A 21,201-nucleotide genomic window follows, 5' to 3' on the forward strand; every position below is an offset into this window, starting at 1 on the left:
ACCCATCCACAAGAAGGGACGGACAGAAGAACCTGGGAACTACAGGCCTGTCAGCCTGACCTCAGTGCCAGGGAAAATCATGGAGCAGATTGTCTTGGGGGCAATCACTGCACACCTGAAGGATGGCCAAGGAATCAGGCCCAGCCAACATGGGTTTAGGAAGGGCAGGTCCTGCCTCACCAACCTGATCTCCTTCTATGATCAGGTGACCAGCCTGGTGGACATAGGAAAGGCTGTGGATGTAGTCTACCTGGACTTCAGCAAGGCCTTTGACACCATCCCCCACAGCAAACTCCTGGCCAAGCTGGCAGCCTGTGGCTTGGACAGGAGCACTCTGTGCTGGGTTAGGAACTGGCTGGAGGGCCGTGCCCAGAGAGTGGTGGTGAATGGTGCCACATCCAGCTGGCAGCCTGTCACTAGTGGTGTCCCCCAGGGATCAGTGCTGGGCCCCATCCTGTTCAATATCTTTATTGATGATCTGGATGAGGGGATTGAGTCCATCATCAGTAAATTTGCAGATGACACCAAGATGGGAGCAGGTGTTTATCTGTTAGAAGGTAGAAGGGCTCTGCAGAGGGACCTTGACAGGCTGGACAGATGGGCAGAGTCCAACAGGATGGCATTCAACAAGTCCAAGTGCCGGGTGCTGCACTTCGGCCACAACAACCCCATGCAGAGCTACAGGCTGGGGTCAGAGTGGCTGGAGAGCAGCCAGGCAGAAAGGGACCTGGGGGTACTGGTTGACAGCCGCCTGAACATGAGCCAGCAGTGTGCCCAGGTGGCCAAGAGAGCCAATGGCATCCTGGCCTGCATCAAGAATAGTTTGACCAGCAGGAGCAGGGAGGTCATTGTACCCCTGTACACGGCACTGGTTAGGCCACACCTTGAGTACTGTGTCCAGTTCTGGGCCCCTCAGTTTAGGAAAGATGTTGAATTGCTGGAGCATGTCCAGAGAAGGGCAACGAGGCTGCTGAGAGGCCTTGAGCACAAGGCCTATGAGGAGAGGCTGAGGGAGCTGGGACTGTTTAGCCTGGAGAAGAGGAGGCTCAGGGGTGACCTCATTGCTGTCTCCAACTACCTGAAGGGAGGTTGTAGCCAGGAGGGGCTTGGTCTCTTCTCCCAGGCAACCAGCACCAGAACAAGAGGACACAGTCTCAAGCTGAGCCAGGGGAGGTTTAGGCTGGAGGTGAGGAGAAAGTTCTTCACAGAGAGAGTGGTTGGCCATTGGAATGTGCTGCCCAGGGAGGTGGTGGAGTCACCATCCCTGGAGGTGTCCAAGAGGGGATTGGACGTGGCACTTGGTGCCATGGTTTAGAAGGTCATGAGGTTTAGGGTGACAGGTTGGACTCGATGATCCTTGAGATCTCTTCCAGCCTTCTTGATTCTATGATTCTATGATATTCATCCATAATGTAGATGAAGGAAGACAGTGCATTCTCAGCAAGTCTGGTGATTATACAAAACTGGGAGGAGTGGCTGAATACAAGGGCACCTGAGGAGGAATAACCCCATGCATCAGTACGGGTTAGGGATTGATCTGCTGGAAATCAGCCAGAAGGCAGCTCAGCAGAAAAGGACCTGGGAGTGCTGGTGGACAAGTTCACAATGAACCAGCAATGGTGACTCTGTGCTGCTCTGTGGCATTTTTGCCAGCTGGGCAGAACGGGCTGCCCAGGGAGGTGGTGGAGTCAGTGTTTAAAGTAAGTGTTTAAAGTAAGACTGGATGAGGCACTTAGTGCCATGGTTTAGTTGATTAGATGGTGTTGGGTGATAGGTTGGACTTGATGATGTTGAAGGTCTTTTCCAACTTGGTTAAATCTGTGATTCTGTAATGTGCCTCATGGCCAAGAAGGCCAATGGTATTCTGGGGTGCATTAAGAATAGTGTGGCCAGAAGATCAAAGAGGTTCTCCTTCCCTCTACTCTTCCCTACCGTGTCTCCGCAGTTCAAGAAAGACAGGCAACTATTGGAGGGTCCAATGAAGAGCCACAAAGATGATTAGGGAGTAGAGTATCTCTCTTATGAGGAGAGGCAAAGACCTGGGACTGTTTCACCTGTAGAAGACTGAGAGGTGATTTGATCAGTGCATGTAAATATCTAAAAGGTAGCAGTGGTGAGGATGGGGCTGGGCTTTCTCGGTGCTGGCCAGTGATAGGACAAGAGGCAGTGGGTACAACTAGAACACAGGAGGTTCCACTTGAACTTAAGGAGAAAATTCTTTACTTAGAAGTGGAACAGGCTGCCCAGAGAAGATGTGGAGTCTCCTCTGGGGACTTTCAAAACCCACCTGGGTGCATTCCTGTGCAACCTGATCTAGACATACCTGTATTAAGCAGTTGGGTTGAACTAGATGATCTCCAGGGGTCCTTTTCAATCCCTGCCTTTATATGCTTCTGTTATTTTAAAATAGGTTCAAGGAAATAAAATTATATACAATAGAAAAATAATTAGCATTCAGTAAATATAAAGTGGTCTCAACTACTGCACAAAAACTTACTTTTTGACAGATACAAATTATAATTTATATATCACAACTGTTGTGTTGGGTGATATTTTGGTGATAAGTAGGTAAGAAAGTAATAAAATACAGTTGCTTACCCTCCACTCTTCTTGAAGAAAAGGGCAGAAGGAGTCAGTGTCCTTATAGAAAACCATATTGTATCACCCTTTTTTCAGTTTACTATTTATCCTTCTGTTGTCTTTCGTAATCTCTTAAAGTGTTTGCTGAGTATTGTTGGTAATTTTCTAGTGCTCTGTTCTGTAAAAAGGTTTTCAGTTTGAGTGGGTAATGCTGAAGTTCAATGTTCATTGTTTAATTTAAATGCTTTTGTTCAGAAGGTAAGTTAAGTAAGAGACAATTTAGGGGTATGAATAAACATTCTGTTAGATTTTGAAGAGGCAGACAATCCTTGCAAGACAGAGTGTGTGGGTGGTAATGAACCTTGCCAAATTCAATCCTCTCATTAAGAAAATTAGTATCAATTTTGTATATTTTAGGTTTAAATATTTTGTCTTCATAAACAGTCTATAAAACAGTAAATATAGTAATATTCATCTACAGTTTAAAAATTAAATTACAGTTTAAAAAATATAGTAGGTAATGAAATTAATATAGGGCTGTCAAAAAAAAAGATGCCCTGAGATTATTTTATATTTATTTTAGTGTCATGATGTCCAAGCTTAACACTGATGATGAAGGGTTGTTTTTATTCCCAGGAAGGCAAGTTGCTGAGATGTCAGCTCTAGAAAATTCAGATAAGCCTTTCTGTTCCCTCTTACATCACCTCTCCCCCCTCAATCTAGAGCACTAATACTGATGTTTCCTGTTGCCTTTCTTCCAGTAGCCCCTATTTCCATGCAAGTGATACTGTCTGCTACCACTTACCTGTCTTTATATAATCTTAGATTTATGGAATCATTTAGGTTTGAGAGGACCTTTAAGATCAAGTCATTAACCTAGTGCTACCAAGTCCCCCACAAAAGCATGTTCCTAAGCACCACACCTGCACATCTTTTAAATGTCTTCAAGGATAGTGACTCCACCACTTCCCTGGGCAGCCTGTTCCAATGCTTAACATCCCTTTAATGAATAAATATTTCCTAATATCCAATCTAAACATCCTCTGGCTACTTGAGGCCATTTCTTCTAATCCTGTCACTTGGTACTTGGGAGAACAGACTGACACTTCACTTTCAGAGCAGAGTGTCTGTTCTGGGAAGTGGGAGACCTGGGCTGAATTCTTTCCTTGGCCCAGAGGACTTCAATTCTGCAGCGTCACTTCCCAGACAGTGCTCTGTAGTACTATATAAGATGTTAGGTGCCCCGAGTGAGGGGACAGCTGGGAGCAAGCACTTTTGATGTCTGTCAGCAAAGTGAAGCTCTGCCTCTGGCAACACGATTTCATTCTCTTTCATGGTTCACCTTCAAAAAAGAATGAGAGGGTGAGATCCCCAGAGTTGTTCACTGCTGTGCGTGGGCTTCAATCTCTTCCAGTGAGGAGGGAGTGCCCCAATGACAATGCTGTTTTATAAAGGCATTCAGAAAGATTATTTTTAATTAAAATTATATAATTGCTGGGGTTTAGTGCTGACTCAGAGACTCCTAGTTTGTTCAGGCTGACAACTAGCAATACATTTGGGCTTCCCAGGGGTGTTTGGGTCTCTCTTACACTCTCTGCCTTGTTTTAGAGCCACAGTGGTGCTTAAACCAAGAGACCTGCCATCCTGACCAAGAGATAGGAGCAGATCTCTGAAGTAGGGATCTGCCTTATTTCAAACAAGCCTTCAGCAACCATGATTACACTCATAAATCTCTTTCTGTATAGATTTCACTTCCCTCCTCCAATAAGTTTTGCCAGGCTTCTCTTTCTGATGTCTCTCTGTGTATATCTGGTCATCTTTAATGCAACTAGTCCAATCCTTGCTAAAATCATCTAATTTACCAGTTCACATCCCTTTCATAGACATATAAGTAAATCATATAATTTCTTTTCTAAACTTACCAAGCTCTTTCTCAAACACAAACACTCTTCATTTTTATATCACCAGAAGTTCTGTAGTGCTGTAGTGATTGTATGGATTTCTATAGATGACAGAGGAATTGCATAAAAATCAGGCAGAACACAATAGAGCTTTTCAAAGTCTGCCCACGCTGATGATGTCTAATGTGGAGACAAACCTCACCAGCTGAGTTTGAAAGACATCTTTTCCTTTTAAAGTCTGCTATTTGTTGTTTTGTCAGCAGTAGCAGATAATAGACTGTATTCATGATATTCATGATTAAATTGTGAGGTTCCATTTACCTTTTTTCACTCCCAATTATTACTCTTAAGAGAGGGTATGCCATTTCTTCATTCTGTGAGTAGCCATTCATGTTACTTTTGCAAAATATTAACAAAAATGATTATTTCATTCCCTAATCTTTCTAATAATTGAAACTGTGTGGTTTATAGCAAGTGGACTAAATAAAAAGTAGGGCTGTGAGACACAGACATAGCAGGAAAATTTATTGGAGTTGCTCCAGTATGTACTAGCTGTTTCAGTGCTTTAAATCTGAGGACTGTATCTACAATGGTGCCACACCATAATATGCAGATCGTGCAGGTGCTTTGCAAACATGAGGCTCAAAATACTTCACTGGAAGAGAGGCTCTTCAAGTAAGACAGGTTAAGGCTTGTAGTGATAGGATGAGAGGGAATGGATTCAAGCTTGAGGAAGGTAGATTTAGTCTAGATATTAGAAAGAAATTCTTTACAGTGAGGGTGGGGAGACGCCAGAACAGGTTGCCCAGGGAGTTTGTGGATGCCCCCTCCCTGGAGAAGTTCAAGGACAGGTTGGATGAGGCTTTGAGCAACCCGGTCTAGTGACAGAGGGGATGGAACCAGATGATCTTTAAGATCCTTTCCAACCCAAACCATAAATCTGTGAACCTATGAAAGCTGAAGAGGGAGTTGCCCTTTATGTGCAAGAGCAGTGTAAATGCACCACCTCCTCCTGAAATGGATGAGAAGCCCTCTGAGAGCTTATGCATCAATACTAGAGGACAGATCAACATGGGTAGTTGAGAGGGTTGTACACTGCTGACCACCTGATCAGGAAGAAGTAGTGAGGCCTTCTTTCAGACAACCAGAAGAAGCCAGGTGATAATTGCTATGTCTTTCTCTCCAGACCAGCAGTGTTATCAAATGCACAACTTTCTTGTAGACCTTCAAATGAGGTGGAAATGTAGTAAGTGCTCCAAGATCCTCACTATTATTTAGATAACAAGAAATTGACACAAGGTCTAATTCTACCACTGTGGCCATTGTATCTAATGATAGGCAGCACTGTAACAAGGCATGAAAATTCGAACTATGCAGTTTCATACAACTGGCATTATAAGAAACTATGCAGCTTATCTAACAATGGGAATTCATTTGTATCTTATCTTCATTATACCTCATCCCATGACACAATGCAGCTAAGCTAGCCCTGAGAATTGCTGAAAAATCTTTGGTGAAGCTACATGCCATAATTTGTGCTATGTATAGTATAGTCGGGAAAAAAAATATGATCATTTAAGTCTGTAGTATTTGCAAAGATTTTGTGGGATTTTAATTCTCTATATTAACTCTAGTGGAAATTACATTGTAAAAATCTTATTTACTTATTTTACTGTCCCAAGTAGTTTAAAATTTCTTTGTCCTCAGACTTTTTAGATTTCCTTTAAAGAATTTACACCTGTACTTTTACTTTTACTTCACCTGTGCATTGTGTTGCTTCAACTGATACTGCAATAACAGAACCATAGCTTTTTTTTTTTTACATTACACTTTTACAGTGTACTTCTTTTCTTTTTTTCCAGGGCCTGAAGGAGCACTTTTTGAACACTCTGTAGAAACACCACTTGTGAAAGCAGAAGCTTTTAAACAGCTTAGGTAAGAATTTAAGCATAGAAACATAAATTTAATAACTGAATATTGTTTGTGATAGCTATTCACATTTTTATGAACCCAGGATTTTTCAACAGCACATATAGGACTACTACTAACTTTTTTCTGGTTTACATGACAAATTATTGTCTTGAAGGAAAAATTGTACATCGTTCTGCAATTCTGAAATACATTATGAATGATTTATTGCTGATGGCCACATAATGTACTGTTGAAAGTTTATCTGTAAAATTCTACTTTTAAGATTTGAAACAGCATGTCATTGACCTATAATTAGCCAAGATGTTTAAAAACTAGTATCAGTCTGAGGAAAGAGGCCAATAAGAAAAATTTGGAAATGTGCAAAGCTCTGTATGACTAAAGAGCAGTAATTTCAGTTTCAGAGGTCCTTAATTCTTGGACAGCATTTCTTTGTGCTTCATTCTATGTAATTTTGAGTATGCAAGATCAGTTTATAATATTTTGGTTATGATGGGATAATAAACTCATGTTATGTTTCATTTTATAATCCAGTTTAAAGAAAGATTTGAAATTAAAGAGGATCTCTTTAACAGTTATATTTTCCTTTCATACCTTTCCTTTCATACCAGTTTGCTAATTTTCTGTCATAATTTCACTTCTTAGATTTAATTCTTCATTAGGGAAAACTATTAGAGTAGTGGAAGATGACTAAAGCTTTGAAGCACACTGTGTGTCTTGATGAATTTTCAGACTGAGAATAGCCAATGAGAGGGAGACTATAGAGATACTTCTTTGAATTTTCTCCTCGATGATTAAGATTTACTTAGAGTAAGATGCCTTCTACTTGTATTTGAAGACCAAATGATGGCAAGGCATTAGTTTTTATGTGCTTTCAAAAATGTGTTTCTACTATGTTGGAATTTGGCTGTGAAAGACTTTGACCAATATGTAGGATCCTGCATTTTAAGGAGTAGAATAATTTTGTTGCAAATTTGTTATTTCCTACAATTATCTCAATGTTGATAAATTTCGTAACTGCAAAATCAAGAAGCTCTCTGTAAATTTTAATTGGATACATATCAATTATTTTCTATGGTTGTCACTTTGCTTAAATGCACCATTAATTAACAACAGGCTTAAAGCAAAGAGGTTTATCCTATATGCATTATGCTATGTTACATTTTAAGTTCTTATCTGCACTTCATTTAAAAACAACCACACTGCTTCAGACTGTGTACAACTATTGTTATTATAAATTTTTCATCTGTTTTTGAAATGGGATATCATTTAGAGCAAAACATTTAGATTAATTCAAAGTGCTCATAAGGTTCTCATGCATGGATGATTTTACCTCATGGCTTATCTCTTCAGTGATTTTTATCAGGTCAGCTATGAACATGTTTTGAGCTAGAATATTGCTGTATGTTAGCAGAGCTCAAGTGTAATAGTTAAAATCCCGTTCAGTTCCATCTTCAATTAACTTATGATAGTGGGAAGCACAAATTCTTCCAGAATTTACAGTGTTTGCTAATAATTAATGTCAAGGGAGTACCCACACGGCCAAATCAACACTGACACTTGTGAGTGACAGTATTTGTCATAAAATCCAGATCTCCTGAACATGTGTGCTAGAAACTGAGTTAGCTTAACCCAAGGAAAAAAAGCTGGATATCATGGCATGAAGCTGTGCAATGTGTACACCACTCACTCATGTCCTGACAAGCCCTTACCCAGAGCAGTTCAAAATGCCTTATTCCTTTAATTTTTATTAAATTCTTTTCTGTCTTTACCACCTGTAAAGAGTGTCAAGTCTGAAAGCAGAGATGGCAATGATTCCATGGAGGGTTTTAGGGGAGGATCTGCATTTGTCTGCAGTGCAGATGCTAAGTTAAGGTGTAGGCAAAGACCAATTTTACAAAGCTCATGCTGGAAAAAGTTTACTTTCAAGGGTAATCTTAAACATCAGTGTAAAAAAAAAAATCATGCATTTTGTTGTAAAGGAGCTCAGACAACTTCACCAATTAACAGCTATTTTGTAATGCATTATAAATACCCTATTTCATTCCACACTGTTAAATACAGGAATCCAGCTACTGAAAGCTCTTCAGTATGAAAATTTAAAATACAATTTTAGGTACTACTTTTCTATTTTAAATTTGAAGGTGCTTCCTTTTCAGATTAAGGTAGTGAGTACCAAGTTATAGGTAATATAACTTAATTGCTCTCCTCAAGCCTTATGTCCACACTTTCACCCTTTACTAATCTTCAGCTATTTTTTCCGCTATTTTTCCTTCTGTGGTTGTGTTGAGCCGTGTGAATACAATATCAAGTGCCATGGTATGCAGCATTAAATGTAGGATAAGACTGTTTCAAGAAAATCCATCCACATCAAAAGCAGTTGCGTGTTGCAAGGAGCTGACTGGAAAGCTGTTAATGCTCATAACTTTTCAGCCAGTGTCTTATGAACAGAGGCCACATTCATTCTCTGACATTCAGATTTAGGGCAGGGTTGTAAACAAAGCTGACACAAATGGCCTTCTGAATTACACATTCTGCTGGCTTTCCTGTCTAAATGCTGAGGTTCAAGATAGACTGCTTTAGTGGAAACAAAGAGATAAGTGTGTTAGAACATATCTTTTTATAGCTAAGTAATAGAGAGAGAGCAATGCAATTATACTGTGGTCAGTCACTGTCTTTTCATTCCGGAATTTGAAGGAAACATATAGAGTCCTTTTCAGTCTAATAAATTGAATTCATGACTCACTCCTAAAGAGAAGGAGATGTTCTTGCTCTTACTTCCAGCTGGTAGGGAGAATTGTAACAACAAAACACACATTTCAAAATTGAAGGTTTCCTAGATTTAAAATAACACTGCCTACTTCTAAATTCCTTTCCTGGAGTTCTTACATATATATAAGATACATAGCTTCCCCTTACAAAATTTGTTGAGATTTTGTGGACCTAGTGGAGACCTAAAAACTGGTAACAAATGTCTGACACAAACATCTCGATGGCATATTTACAATCAATTGGAAGATTTAGATGTATCTAGGAAATATCCTCCCCAGACAAACACCACTGAGAAGGTACCTGCTTGAAATTAACCAGTTGTCATTAGTGAGAACAGAAATATGTCTGAACTCTACTTTTTGCAATTCAGTTTCCTGACACAGTCAAGTACCCACACAGTTATGAGACCCCAGGAGAGCAAGCAAGTTCTTCTTGTGTTTAGGGAGTTCAGCCAAGAGTAGGAGGTGAGCAGAGGTTTGCAGTTTTGATTTTAAAAGTAAATCACAGAATCACAGAGTCACAGAATCACAGAGTCACAGAAAGGTTGGAAAAGACCTCAAGGATCATCAAGTCCAACCTGTCACCCAAGACCTTGTGACTATTAAACCATGTCACCAAGTGCCACGTCCAATCCCCTCTTGAACACCTCCAGGGATGGTGACTCAACTACCTCCCTGGGCAGCACATTCTAATGTTTAACAACTCTCCCCATGAAGAACTTTCTCCTCACCTCCAGCCTAAACCTCCCCTGGCTCAGCTTGAGACTGTGTCCTCTTGTTCTGGTGCTGGTTGCCTGGGAGAAGAGACCAACCCCCTCCTGGCTACAACCTCCCTTCAGGTAGTTGTAGACAGCAATGAGGTCACCCCTGAGCCTCCTCTTCTCCAGGCTAAACAATCCCAGCTCCTTCAGCCTCTCCTTGTAGGGTTTGTGTTCAAGGCACCTGGAAGAATAACCAGATCAATTTCTTGACCACTAGGTCATTTCCTCTTTACCTGCTGTTTCTTGCTGGATTACTTGGTTGTGCCAAGATTGATATTCAACAAAAAGATTGGCACAATCCTGCTCTTTATTCCTGCTAAACTATTTCATAGTTTAGTGAGTAGACATAATAGATACAGGTTTCATTGTCCTCAGGATGAATTGCTTCATAATTCCTTGCTGAATAGCAAAATCATTAGGATTGTATTATATGTAATATAGCATTATAAATATTATTTTATACATTTATATATTATATTGAAATTATAGAAAGTGTTGCCTCTTCCATGATTCTCCATGAAAGTGACCTTGTACTTTTGTGTGTATTCGGCATGTTGAGAATTTACCTCAATCGGGTCTCCTGGGGTTCCATAGAATTTAGCTGCCACCTCTAAAGGGATCACAACTGTGGTGGATTGGAAATTCCCCCCCAAGCATTAACTTTACCAGACTAGCTCAGTTTGGAAGCAAAAGGAGATATATTTACAAGCAAAACTACAGTCTGCAATGGAATACAATTAATATATACATATATATACAGTATGTACAATATTTACAGATATTTACAATTAACAAAACAGCCAAAAAAAAACCCCTGGCCCAAAAAAAGACCAGGACAGCTGATTTCCCTGCCCTGTCCCCAATACCCCCCCCCCTCCTCCTGACCCCCCTGGCAATAAGGAAATAGAGAGAGAAGAAGCAGATAAGCTTAATACCAGACTAAGAAGTCAAGGTCAGCAGAGGTGTGTAGAAATCTTCCCAATGAAAAAAGCAGGAAGAGAGCAGAACAAACTGCCCTGCACTCCTAAACAGAACTGAACATTGTTTTCTCAAGGGAGCTATCCTTCCAATGGAATAATTTAGAATAATCATTATTTTCCTTTCTTACACCCAATAGTGATTTATTTACATTCTTACCACTTTCGGCTCAAGATCTGTGAAAAATTTTAAAAGGCATAGCCCTAAAACCAGCACAGCAACAAAGTTTTAATGGGAAAAAAAAAAAAGTACCTTGCTTCCCAAAAGGAAGAAATTTAAACAGAATTATAGAAGCTCATGTTCTGGCACGTTTCTTGTGACCCAAAATGTAGGTGATAAACCTGTAACAACTAATAGAACTAGCTTCTGTAGACAGGCATCTATAGCAATTGCCTAAAAGCTAACTTCTCCACAGGTTCCATGTTAAGTACTGGGAGTAGCCTCTTCCACTGTTATCCACAGTTTCATGCCAGCATACATATCCTTTTATATCCCCAGTTATCAAATAGCAATCTCTGTGTGAAAACTAATGATTCTCTTTAGACATTTTTCCAGTCACATTTTTCTGATAACTTACAGCATTTTAGAATATTATTTAGCATATTATTGTATTCCTTCTATGTTTTTATATCCTTGAATACCATGTAACTCATACATAGCTTTGTCATTTTGGTACTATTTACTTGTGATCTCCATGGCTTGGGGTATATAAGGGAAAGCAATAGAGGAGCAAAACTGTTCTAAATCTCAAAACAAGGTTTCTGAACTGAGTATTCACATCTCCCAAACTTAAAGGAAATGTGCTTACAGAAGTGACATCTTTCCATTTATTAACTAACTGTATACTATACATAACAAATTCACTACTGAGAAATGAGGACCAGATTTGCTTTCCTATTTCACAGTATCACAGTATATCAGAGTTTGCAAGGGACCTCAAGAGATCATCAGGTCCAACCCCCTGCCAAAGCAGGATCACCTAGGATAGCCTGCACAGGAATACATCCAGGTGGATTTTGAAAGTCTCTAGAGAAGGAGACTCCACAACCCTCCTGGGTAGCCTGTTCCAGGGCTCTGTCACCCTCACTGGAAAGAAGTTTCTCCTCATGTTGAGGTGAAATCTTCTCTGTTCTAGTTTGAACCCATTGTTCCTTGCCTTATCACGGTGTACCACTGAAAAGAGCCTGGCCCCCTCCTCCTGACACCCACCCCTCACATATTTATAGACATTGATGAGATCCTCTCTCAGTCTTCTCTTCTCCAAACTAAACAGCCCCAGGGATCTCAGTCTCTCTTCATAGGGGAGATGCTCAAGTCCCCTATCATCCTTGTGGCTCTCCGTTGGATTGCCATATACGTGTCTAACGGCCAGCAGCTGTGCCTTCTGAGCACAAATCCTGTGGGAAATCACTTCCAGTACTGTTGGTTTGTTGCATTTTGCCAGTTCTTCAACTGAGGGTTTACATCCAAGTTCAAAAGTGACCCAGGTTATTCTGTTGGTCCTGTGTTTGAACAACACTATAGCAGGAATGATGTCACTGTTCCAGACAGTCAACTTTTGGCAGAGTATGATTATATATATATATATATATATATATATATATATACATATATATATATATAAAGTTAGCTGAATGTGGGTGTATTTAATGGCTTATGAGTGTATTCTGAAAAGATTTCAATATATCCCAGGAAAACAGATATATGTTAAACAAATACATAATATGGCATTTACTAGAATGTTAAATATATAATTTAAGAAGCATTGCTTTATATTTTAATGAAATGTCTATATCCAATGCTTAAAAACATAAAAATGTGTATTTACTTGTTTGTAACTTACATGCTATAGAATATGGATAATTTGAGGTCATAATTATACATCTTAGAATCATAGACTCTACTGGGTTGGAAGGGAGCTCTAAAGGTCATCAAGTCCAAGCCCCCTGCAGTCCCTCAGTAAGCAGGGACATCCCCAACCAGATCAGGATTTTCTAGGTTCTTCTATTCCTTCTAAATATTTGGTTGAAATAAATTACTGTACTGTTGGATTGCTGGTAGAACTCCCTATCTATATATTCAGAATAAATGTTCTCTTTAATTTTTACGTCTGTTCTATGGCATCCTTCAAATCCACTTTTCTTCTGGCTGCTACAACTCTGATTCTTTATGAAAGACTTACCTTTATCCTCATCCTTCATCACTGATAATATGATTTCCTTTTACACTTGAAGTGCTTTCAAGGGTTAAATTGTGTAGTAAGACAAAGGCTGGTAACTGAAGTTGAGGGGTTTTATGGTCATATGAGTAAGAATTATGAAAGAGCTGCATAGAAGCCAACCAGGGTAAAAACATTTGCTAAATCATTGCTTAATCATATTTGTAATACTAGTGCTTACATGCCAAAGGCCTAAAAATATCATCAGACTAATTGAAGTACAGTGATTTTTATTTACATTCATTATGCAAATCAAAAGCCCAGTCAGTCAGAAGAGAATTAATTACAGAATGGAAAAGTAAGCCTATGGTTATGATTCACTATTTGTAAAGCATCTCTGCTCCCTGACTAGTGAGATATTTCTTCTGCAATGTAATTTTTATGACCCCTGGCATTAATATTCTAGGTATAAATTTGTGTTTGTACACTTTACGGCATTCAGGTAAATGTTTCTTTTGGGAGCTTAAAGTATTTCTTTCCCTTCACCTGATGGACTTATATCTATGAAAAGGCATAGTTTAGAAGGATTGGATGTTACAAGACATCATGCCTATCACCTTTTCAGAAGCATTTTTGATTTAGATAGTTAAAAATACCTTATTAGCAAGGGCTTCCACACACTTCTTTTAAGTAGTGGTTTTACCTGAAAATATTAATCCTAAAGTGAAAAGAATTTTCCCAGCACAATCTGCTTTCTCTTACAAAATCTTGTTCATTGCAATTTAATTTACAAATTATAATGCTTCACCTGCAGGGCATATATATAATTGTAGGGAGAGAGCTACCTTTGGGAAGAGAGAGCCTAGTTTTGAGAAGGCTGTGTTTAGTCTTTGACTTAGCAAAGAAGGTAAACATCTTTTAACTGAAGAGAAAGACTAGGCAGAATTTGGTTGGATGTGTTAAAAGGCTTGTTTGCTAATTTTAACCTATTATACACTTCGCTTAAACACATGTCAGTAATTAATAGCCAATTAGGACATGACAGCTCTGCTTAAAGAGACGTATATAACTTGTTTGTGTAACGTAATAAAGGTCTTCACTTGGAAATGTCTTCGCTTGGAAACATCTTGGCAGCATGCAGCCTGTGGAGATCGTGCTCGTTGCCATCATATATATTTTGTCTATGGACTGTATGACCTTAGGGGATACACTTACCTCTGCTTATTAGATCATCATAATTCTGAGTCTGCAGCAGGACTCTGTCTTGCTTTTACAGTAGATGTTTTGCCTCCTGAGGTAAGAAGGACATTTGGTGACCAATGGAAACAGAGCTTCAGGTCTCCTAATGAGCCTGTTGCCACATGGATGTGTTGGCAGTCAGAGATGCACTCCTGAGCAGCTACAACAGGTTTCCTGTTTTGAAGGACTGCTAGCCTCTGAAACGAGTGGGTTATAGGTACCTCAGTAACAGATCACTTAAGCCAGTCAGGTGGCTAATAGTCTTCCTAAAGCCTCGGGTTTTTAGAGATGCCACTTAACACATTAAAATCAGTAGGTGTTGCGTCTGCTGCTTGTAAGGAACAGTCATTCACATATTTTCCATGGCTGCTTATGTCAGTAGTGCAAAGACCAAAAGTGTAATGATTTTTACACCTACACTGTTGACCTAGCTACCTGAAAATGTCAGACTGCTCGGTGAGATTGCTAGAGTGAACTTGCCATCAGTGATTACTCATACTCCACCAGAACTTGAGCTATCGTGAAAACGTCATTAATGATTGTCGTAGTTACAGACACCTTGCAGATGACCACCTGGAGCTCTATATGTCAGTCCGATTCTGCTGTCACTAGTGTAGGATGTAACGTTGAGCTGGCTAGAGCATCCATTACATTAGCTTTCACTTACATATCTGTCTGCATGTATATCAAGGAAGCTGGGAGGCTAGGCATGAAACAAGCATCACCTACCATAAAGATCTGCATGTCGCAAACAATGGAAGAAGAAAGGGAATCAAGCCTGATAACAGTAATTCTTGCAAGAGATGATGTACATGTGCAACACTCTTTTACCTCTCCTTCAGCCTGGGTGTGCAGGCAAGATATATCAGCTGTGAGGAATCTGATGAGAGTGTGGCATGCTCAGCCACTGTAATGACGAATCACAAGAGGGGAAGGGTATGACCTGCTTGTCAGCAAAGCCCTCTTCACCTGAATGCTTCTTTTCATACTGAACAAGTGGACACTATGTACAACACGTACCAAAGAATTCCAGTTACTTTAAGTCTTTCTATGCTTCTGCATATTAGAGAAAAATTTGCTTGAGTTATGTAGAAGAAAGGCATAGCAATTTTCAACCTGAAAGATAATTCTATGAAGATACTCATAATGAAAATAATAATCACATTTTTTTACAACAGTGCTGAAAATAGTGCTATTATATGAAAGTAAAATTTTATAATACCGTAAGTTACTTCATAATATCATTAAAGTCATTTGAAAAAGATAGCCCTGCTGGAAACATCTGTGATGTGCCAGATTCAATCACATTCAGTGGGGCCTTAGTCATTTTTAATTACCTGGAGAGTCAGCACATCATAAAATTGAGGTCATCAGAGAGACCTCTTTTGAATTAGCTCTGCTTACCACTCTTTATCACAACTGTCAGTCTTGAGAGAAGCTTCTATTTTAATCGTATCTCACTTCTTGTCTTTAGTCTTCGTTCTTTGAACAGCTCTGCATTGAGTGACAGTCAACAAACAGGAAAAACACTTCAATATTTAAGACGGATGGAGAGCTAGTAAATGAATAATTATACTGTAATAATCATACCTGCTATGTTTTTAATAGATTATAAGTGGTGCTTTTATAGTATTTTCAAAATACCATCAAAACTCTTTTATTCTGTTTTTAAGAGAACATGCAAGTGCATTTGTCCTAGAATTTTGAACATTCCTTCTGTATTTCTTACATAAAATAATTACTGTTAACCTAAACCTTGGGAACTGGGAACATTTGTTGTTCAAATCTGGTTTTGTAATTGTGCTTGTGCACAGAGATCACCCTTCTGCCATAAGCAGTGTTAGTGCCTGCTGTGCTTATGCTGAACAGCTCGCTTGAATCCAGAGTCTTGTATCTCTGAGCTTTACTGGAGTCATCTCTTGCACTCATTTCAGATTCAGGACATAAATACAGAACAAATTTGGAACACAAACTATTTCAATAAATAGAAGTATGATAAGAAAAAAAATTATTTAAATTAAAGTATGATGAAGAACATGCCAGCTCACATCTTCAAGAACAGCAAATACTCCCAAGGTTTAAGAATGCCACTTAAAAGGAATGGTGTGCCTCAGGAATCTGCCCTTTATTCTTGATCTTTTTTAGCATAAGATAAGCTAAAAAAATCCATATTCTGCTACACATTTATTTAAAAATATATACATATGGAGTAGGGTTAAAAAAAACCAAAAACAAAAACAGAAAAACAAAAACAAAAACAAAAACAAAAACAAAAACAAAAACAAAGCCTACCTCATCTCTATCTGCCTAACAGTTTGGACTATTCTAAAATATTACTTCAGTGTTTATGCATGTGATTCAGCTAGTAATTCAGCACACACTTCTGCTTACCATTCTGTTCTTACATAGTCAGGCTATGATCATACAACAGTGTCCAAACCTAGAGGACCTATGTGTGCCCAGAATAAGCAGATGCATTTCAGATGCTCATCCAGATTTATAATTCCTCTCTTTGCAAGCGGAGACATTGATTTGTTCATTCATTCATTCATCCATTCATTCATCCAACTGAAATGGGAAGGGATCCTCCCACAACCCCCACCCAGCCAATTCATTTTCAGAGAGACAAACATACTGGCCTCTGGGGTTTGCAACTGCTCAGGCTGAAAGTTCAGGTGAAATTGGTTCAACTTGTTTAGATATCTAGAGTGTAGCTTTCTGCATTAGATCTCATCACCTCTTGACAGAAGGGAACAGGTACGGTTAGGACATGTTACATCTAAAACAGATCATATTAAGAATGGCATAGCACTGCCTATTTCTTTCCATACATTTTGAAGGCTGCATATGGGATCTCCTAGAACCCTTTCTATAGGCAACTATATCTTTTTAGAGGAATTGTTCACTTAGCAACTATGCCCTGTTTGGTTAAGCTCTGGAGAAATGAAAAATCATCATAAGAAACAAGGACACATACTGTACTGGGAAACAAATCTCAGAGTAAAGCTTTTCCACTTGTAGCCCTATATTCCATAAATTCATCTAAATTGTTAATCATAGTTTATATAACCTTTTAACTAAGATTAGCAAATGCTGCCAATTACTGGCTCTTGTTTGATATCAGGCACAAGGAAATGAGTCCTTCCAAGCTAATAATTAGCTTGGAGGCCTTGGCTGTGCTAGAAGTTTATCTTTTCAGGAAAGTCATGACACCATCATGTATACCTAAAAGAAATGTCTTTTATTTCTAAGTTGGAGAAAATCCATAGCCCTCTTACATTCATGAAAGACTTTGAGAATTTCAAAATACAACCTTAATGTTTTCATCACTATCAATTTTCTGAATCCCCCTTCAAAACCTTCAGTATATCTTCTGCATCACATTCAGACTTCTTCATACTAATTTTCATAGCTGTGCATCAGACTTCCAGGCCTGCATTTAGATTTATAATTATAATCTTCAACGGTTGTTCCACTGACACCAGAAATTCTTGTTCTGAGGGGTTTTCTGACTTTCTGTACTGCTCTGCACCACTCACCTCTGATGTCTTCTTGTAATTTACTTCTTTCTTAGAGATTAAAAATCTGCAAATTCGTATCAAGTAAACAACACAATCATTCCTTTCTTCTAATCTTGGAACATCAGCTTGCCACAGCCTGAAGCACAGGAGAAGATGAAAGCTTTATACTGTTTGTGCTTTTCTTTCATGGAGTTTTTAATGACAAAGAAGTCATTAAAGGAAAGCAGTCCAGCTTGCATTCTTGGGTCCTGCAGCTCTGATGTTTCAGTACTTAAAATTTACACACTGATTCGGCAGTAGAGCAAGTAACAGACTTGACCCCATATCCAAGCTGTCTGAGTTATAAGATTGTAATATGTCCATGTGAGTATTTGTGATCTGGCTTCTTGGTTTCTCCATTCCCCACCAAGTGCGTCTTCATTGAATATTGACTCCATTGGTATTAGTGGTATTTTATAATTTCACTGTGGCTCCCCTTCATTCCAGCCAAGCACAATAAACCCAGCTGTGTCATGTATGACTACTTCTTCCTAAGAGCTGGCAGAAAGGGAAATAGGAAAGTGGTTCAGGGGTCCTTTTTTTTTCCCCTCCAGAGTTGAGAACTCAACCTAGAATTGAGTGTTTGAGTAATGGAGTACTCCTAGCCCTTACCAACACAGACGTCTGGAAGTAGAATCTAACAAACTCTGTGTCCTCCAGAAAATCCAGAGGCTGTTTAAAATATATTCCTGTGATCATACAGAATCCATTAAAGACTTGTTTGTTTATTTTTTAAGCCCAGTAATGATAGATTATTAACAATTTACACCTTGTGGATATCAGAACAAAATTATTGACTTAATCTTATTTTTATATTCTGAAAGGAATTTTTTTTTTAAGAATCCTGCAGCAATATTATGCATACCATACAGAAGTCCTGTACTGCTATTAGTAACTCTCTTGTAACACCTGCTAATGCTTCACACATTAGGACTGTCATTGTGTGTATGTAAAGGTGAAGAATATTATTGTCTCATGAAAGATGGCTGCCAGAAAAAACAGAGCCTACTACATAGTTTTGTAATTATCTCACAGTCGTTCTGCTCTTACTTTGGGATTTTTCAGGGCATTACAAATTTAGAGGTCAGAAATGTTAAAAGCTGCCAGTAAAGCCCAACGTATTTTGATGCTTTCCCAAGTGATTGGAGACAAAATGACAGACCTTCTAAGATGACGTTTTCATTAATCCATTTAAGCAATAAAGTGTTAAGGAAAAAAAAAAGTGATTTTTAAAATCAAATTACAACAAATTGCTCCATTGTTTTATAGGCTCTTAATTGCAACAGTGCGACCAAAGATTATTTTGTTTTAAACCTTCAGAATTATTTTAAAATGTGCTTTATGTACATCTGCTTCCTTCCAGACAAATAATTTTTCTTTAATGCAGTTCCTGTGTATGTACACTTGCCTCTAAACAGACACCCTCATAGCACATTTCTCTGAATCCATTTGTACCCTATTTGTTTTTTTTCAGGTATTATCAGAGAACTTTTCTGTATTTTCACAAGATCTTCTTTTTAGTTATTGGCACAAAAAAACTTCAATTTGGAGAGGTATTAGCCTTGGCAGACTTAGGTTGAAAGTACAGCTCTAATATTAAGCTGTATCTTGTGCTGCTGTTCCTGTAAGTGTCTGCAGTGAAACAGCCAGGTGCAGTTGTAAGAAGCTGCAAAGAAGTTCTTTTTCATTTTAAATCATTGTTATTTAATTTTGAGTCATTAAAAACACCCAGGTTTGCATATTACATGTTATTGTGGCATCAGTAATAGACTAACTTGGGATTCAGTGTAAGGGAGCTGTTGATATTGATGTTAGTCTTACTGAACTAGCATGTCCTAATGCAGACAGCCTCGAGGAGCAATAACCCTTTGAAAATGGGTTCTTTGAACTAATCTACAGAATTTCAGATGATGTAGTGTAACCACTAGCCAACTAATGGACTTGACAGGGGAAAACGGATGCTGGTATTCAGTCAAACTTTTTTCATTATAGTTGATTTAGTTTAACGCAGTGCAGCTCAGACTTAAGAGTATGAAAGTAGAAGGAAGAAATATAGAGGACAGCATCATCCAGGTAGGAAGTAATTACTCCACCTTTAAATGAAGGAGTTCAATATGTGTGATGCAAAATGGGACATTTTAAAAAGAAAAATCAGTCAAAGTTTGAAAGATTTGCAGTATTTATGTCAAAACAGAATTTTGTGCCAAGGCTTGGCTAAGTATCTGCTATATTTTTCATTACTGTGCAGAAACTGAACCAGGAAGAAAATTTAATGAGTCATTAGTATTTTGCGTGTTTTGACATTCAGTAAGAGCTATCAGGGATTACTGTTCAATACTAATCTTCCTGTGTCCTTAGATATCACAGTATCACAGTGTATCAGAGGTTGGAAGGGACCTCAAGAGATCAGCAGGTCCAACCCCCCTGCCAAAGCAGGATCACCTAGGATAGTCTGCACAGGAATGCATCCAGGTTGATTTTGAAAATCTCTAGAGAAGGAGACTCCACAAACCCCCCTGGGCAGCCTGTTCCAGTGCTCTGTCACCCTCACTGGAAAGAAGTTTCTCCTCATGTTGAGGTGAAATCTTCTACGTTCAAGTTTGAATCCGTTGTTCCTTGCCCTATCACTGTGTACCACCAAAAAGAGCCTGGCCCCCTCCTCCTGACACCCACCCCTCACATATTGATAGACACTGATCAGATCCCCTCTCAGTCTTCTCTTCTCCAGACTAAACAGCCCCAGGGATCTCAGTCTCTCTTCATAGGGGAGATGCTCAAGTCCCCTAATCATCCTCGCGGCTCTCTGTTGGATTCTCTCCAGCAGGTCTCTGTCTCTCTTGAACTGGGGAGCCCAAAACTGGACACAGTATTCCAGGTGTGGTCTCAGCAGGGCAGAGCAGAGAGGTAGAAGAACTTCCCTAGACGTGCTGGGCACACCCTTCTTGATGCATCCCAGGATCCCATTGGCTCTCTTGGCCACAAGAGCACATTGTTGCTCCAAGTATACACAGTCACTTGAACATGCTGTGAAACTCAAGTTTCCTGTTTGCAAGATGATGTAATTTTAGAAGCCATCCCAAAGAAAACAATTTTACAAAACAAAGCAGAAATGTGGCATATACCAAGACTGAGATCTCAGTCTTATTGTTTCGTTCTTTTTTGTCTTTGGACCTGCTGCTGCTGGCAAACAACCTAAAGCCACAAGGCAGAACACCAAGATCTGTAGCTTTGGGTAATGATACTCTTTTTGCTACATTCACACTTGCCTGACCTCACAACGTCAAGCTGCTGGGAGATAAGTGAATATAGGTGCAAATGGCCGGC

General features: G+C 39.2%; 1 protein-coding gene across 1 annotated transcript in view; it reads left to right on the forward strand.

Moving 5' to 3' along the window:
- SGCG (sarcoglycan gamma) overlaps window positions 1-21,201 on the forward strand; it is a 71,391-nt gene that overhangs the window by 39,123 nt on the left and 11,067 nt on the right. The window contains exon 5 of the mRNA XM_054384406.1: window positions 6,344-6,416. Coding sequence (XP_054240381.1) covers window positions 6,344-6,416 — 73 coding nt within the window. The remainder of the gene's footprint in view (window positions 1-6,343; window positions 6,417-21,201) is intronic.

This window comes from Indicator indicator, chromosome 1, assembly GCF_027791375.1.
Source record: "Indicator indicator isolate 239-I01 chromosome 1, UM_Iind_1.1, whole genome shotgun sequence".
In the NCBI taxonomy this organism is placed as follows: Eukaryota; Metazoa; Chordata; class Aves; order Piciformes; family Indicatoridae; genus Indicator; species Indicator indicator.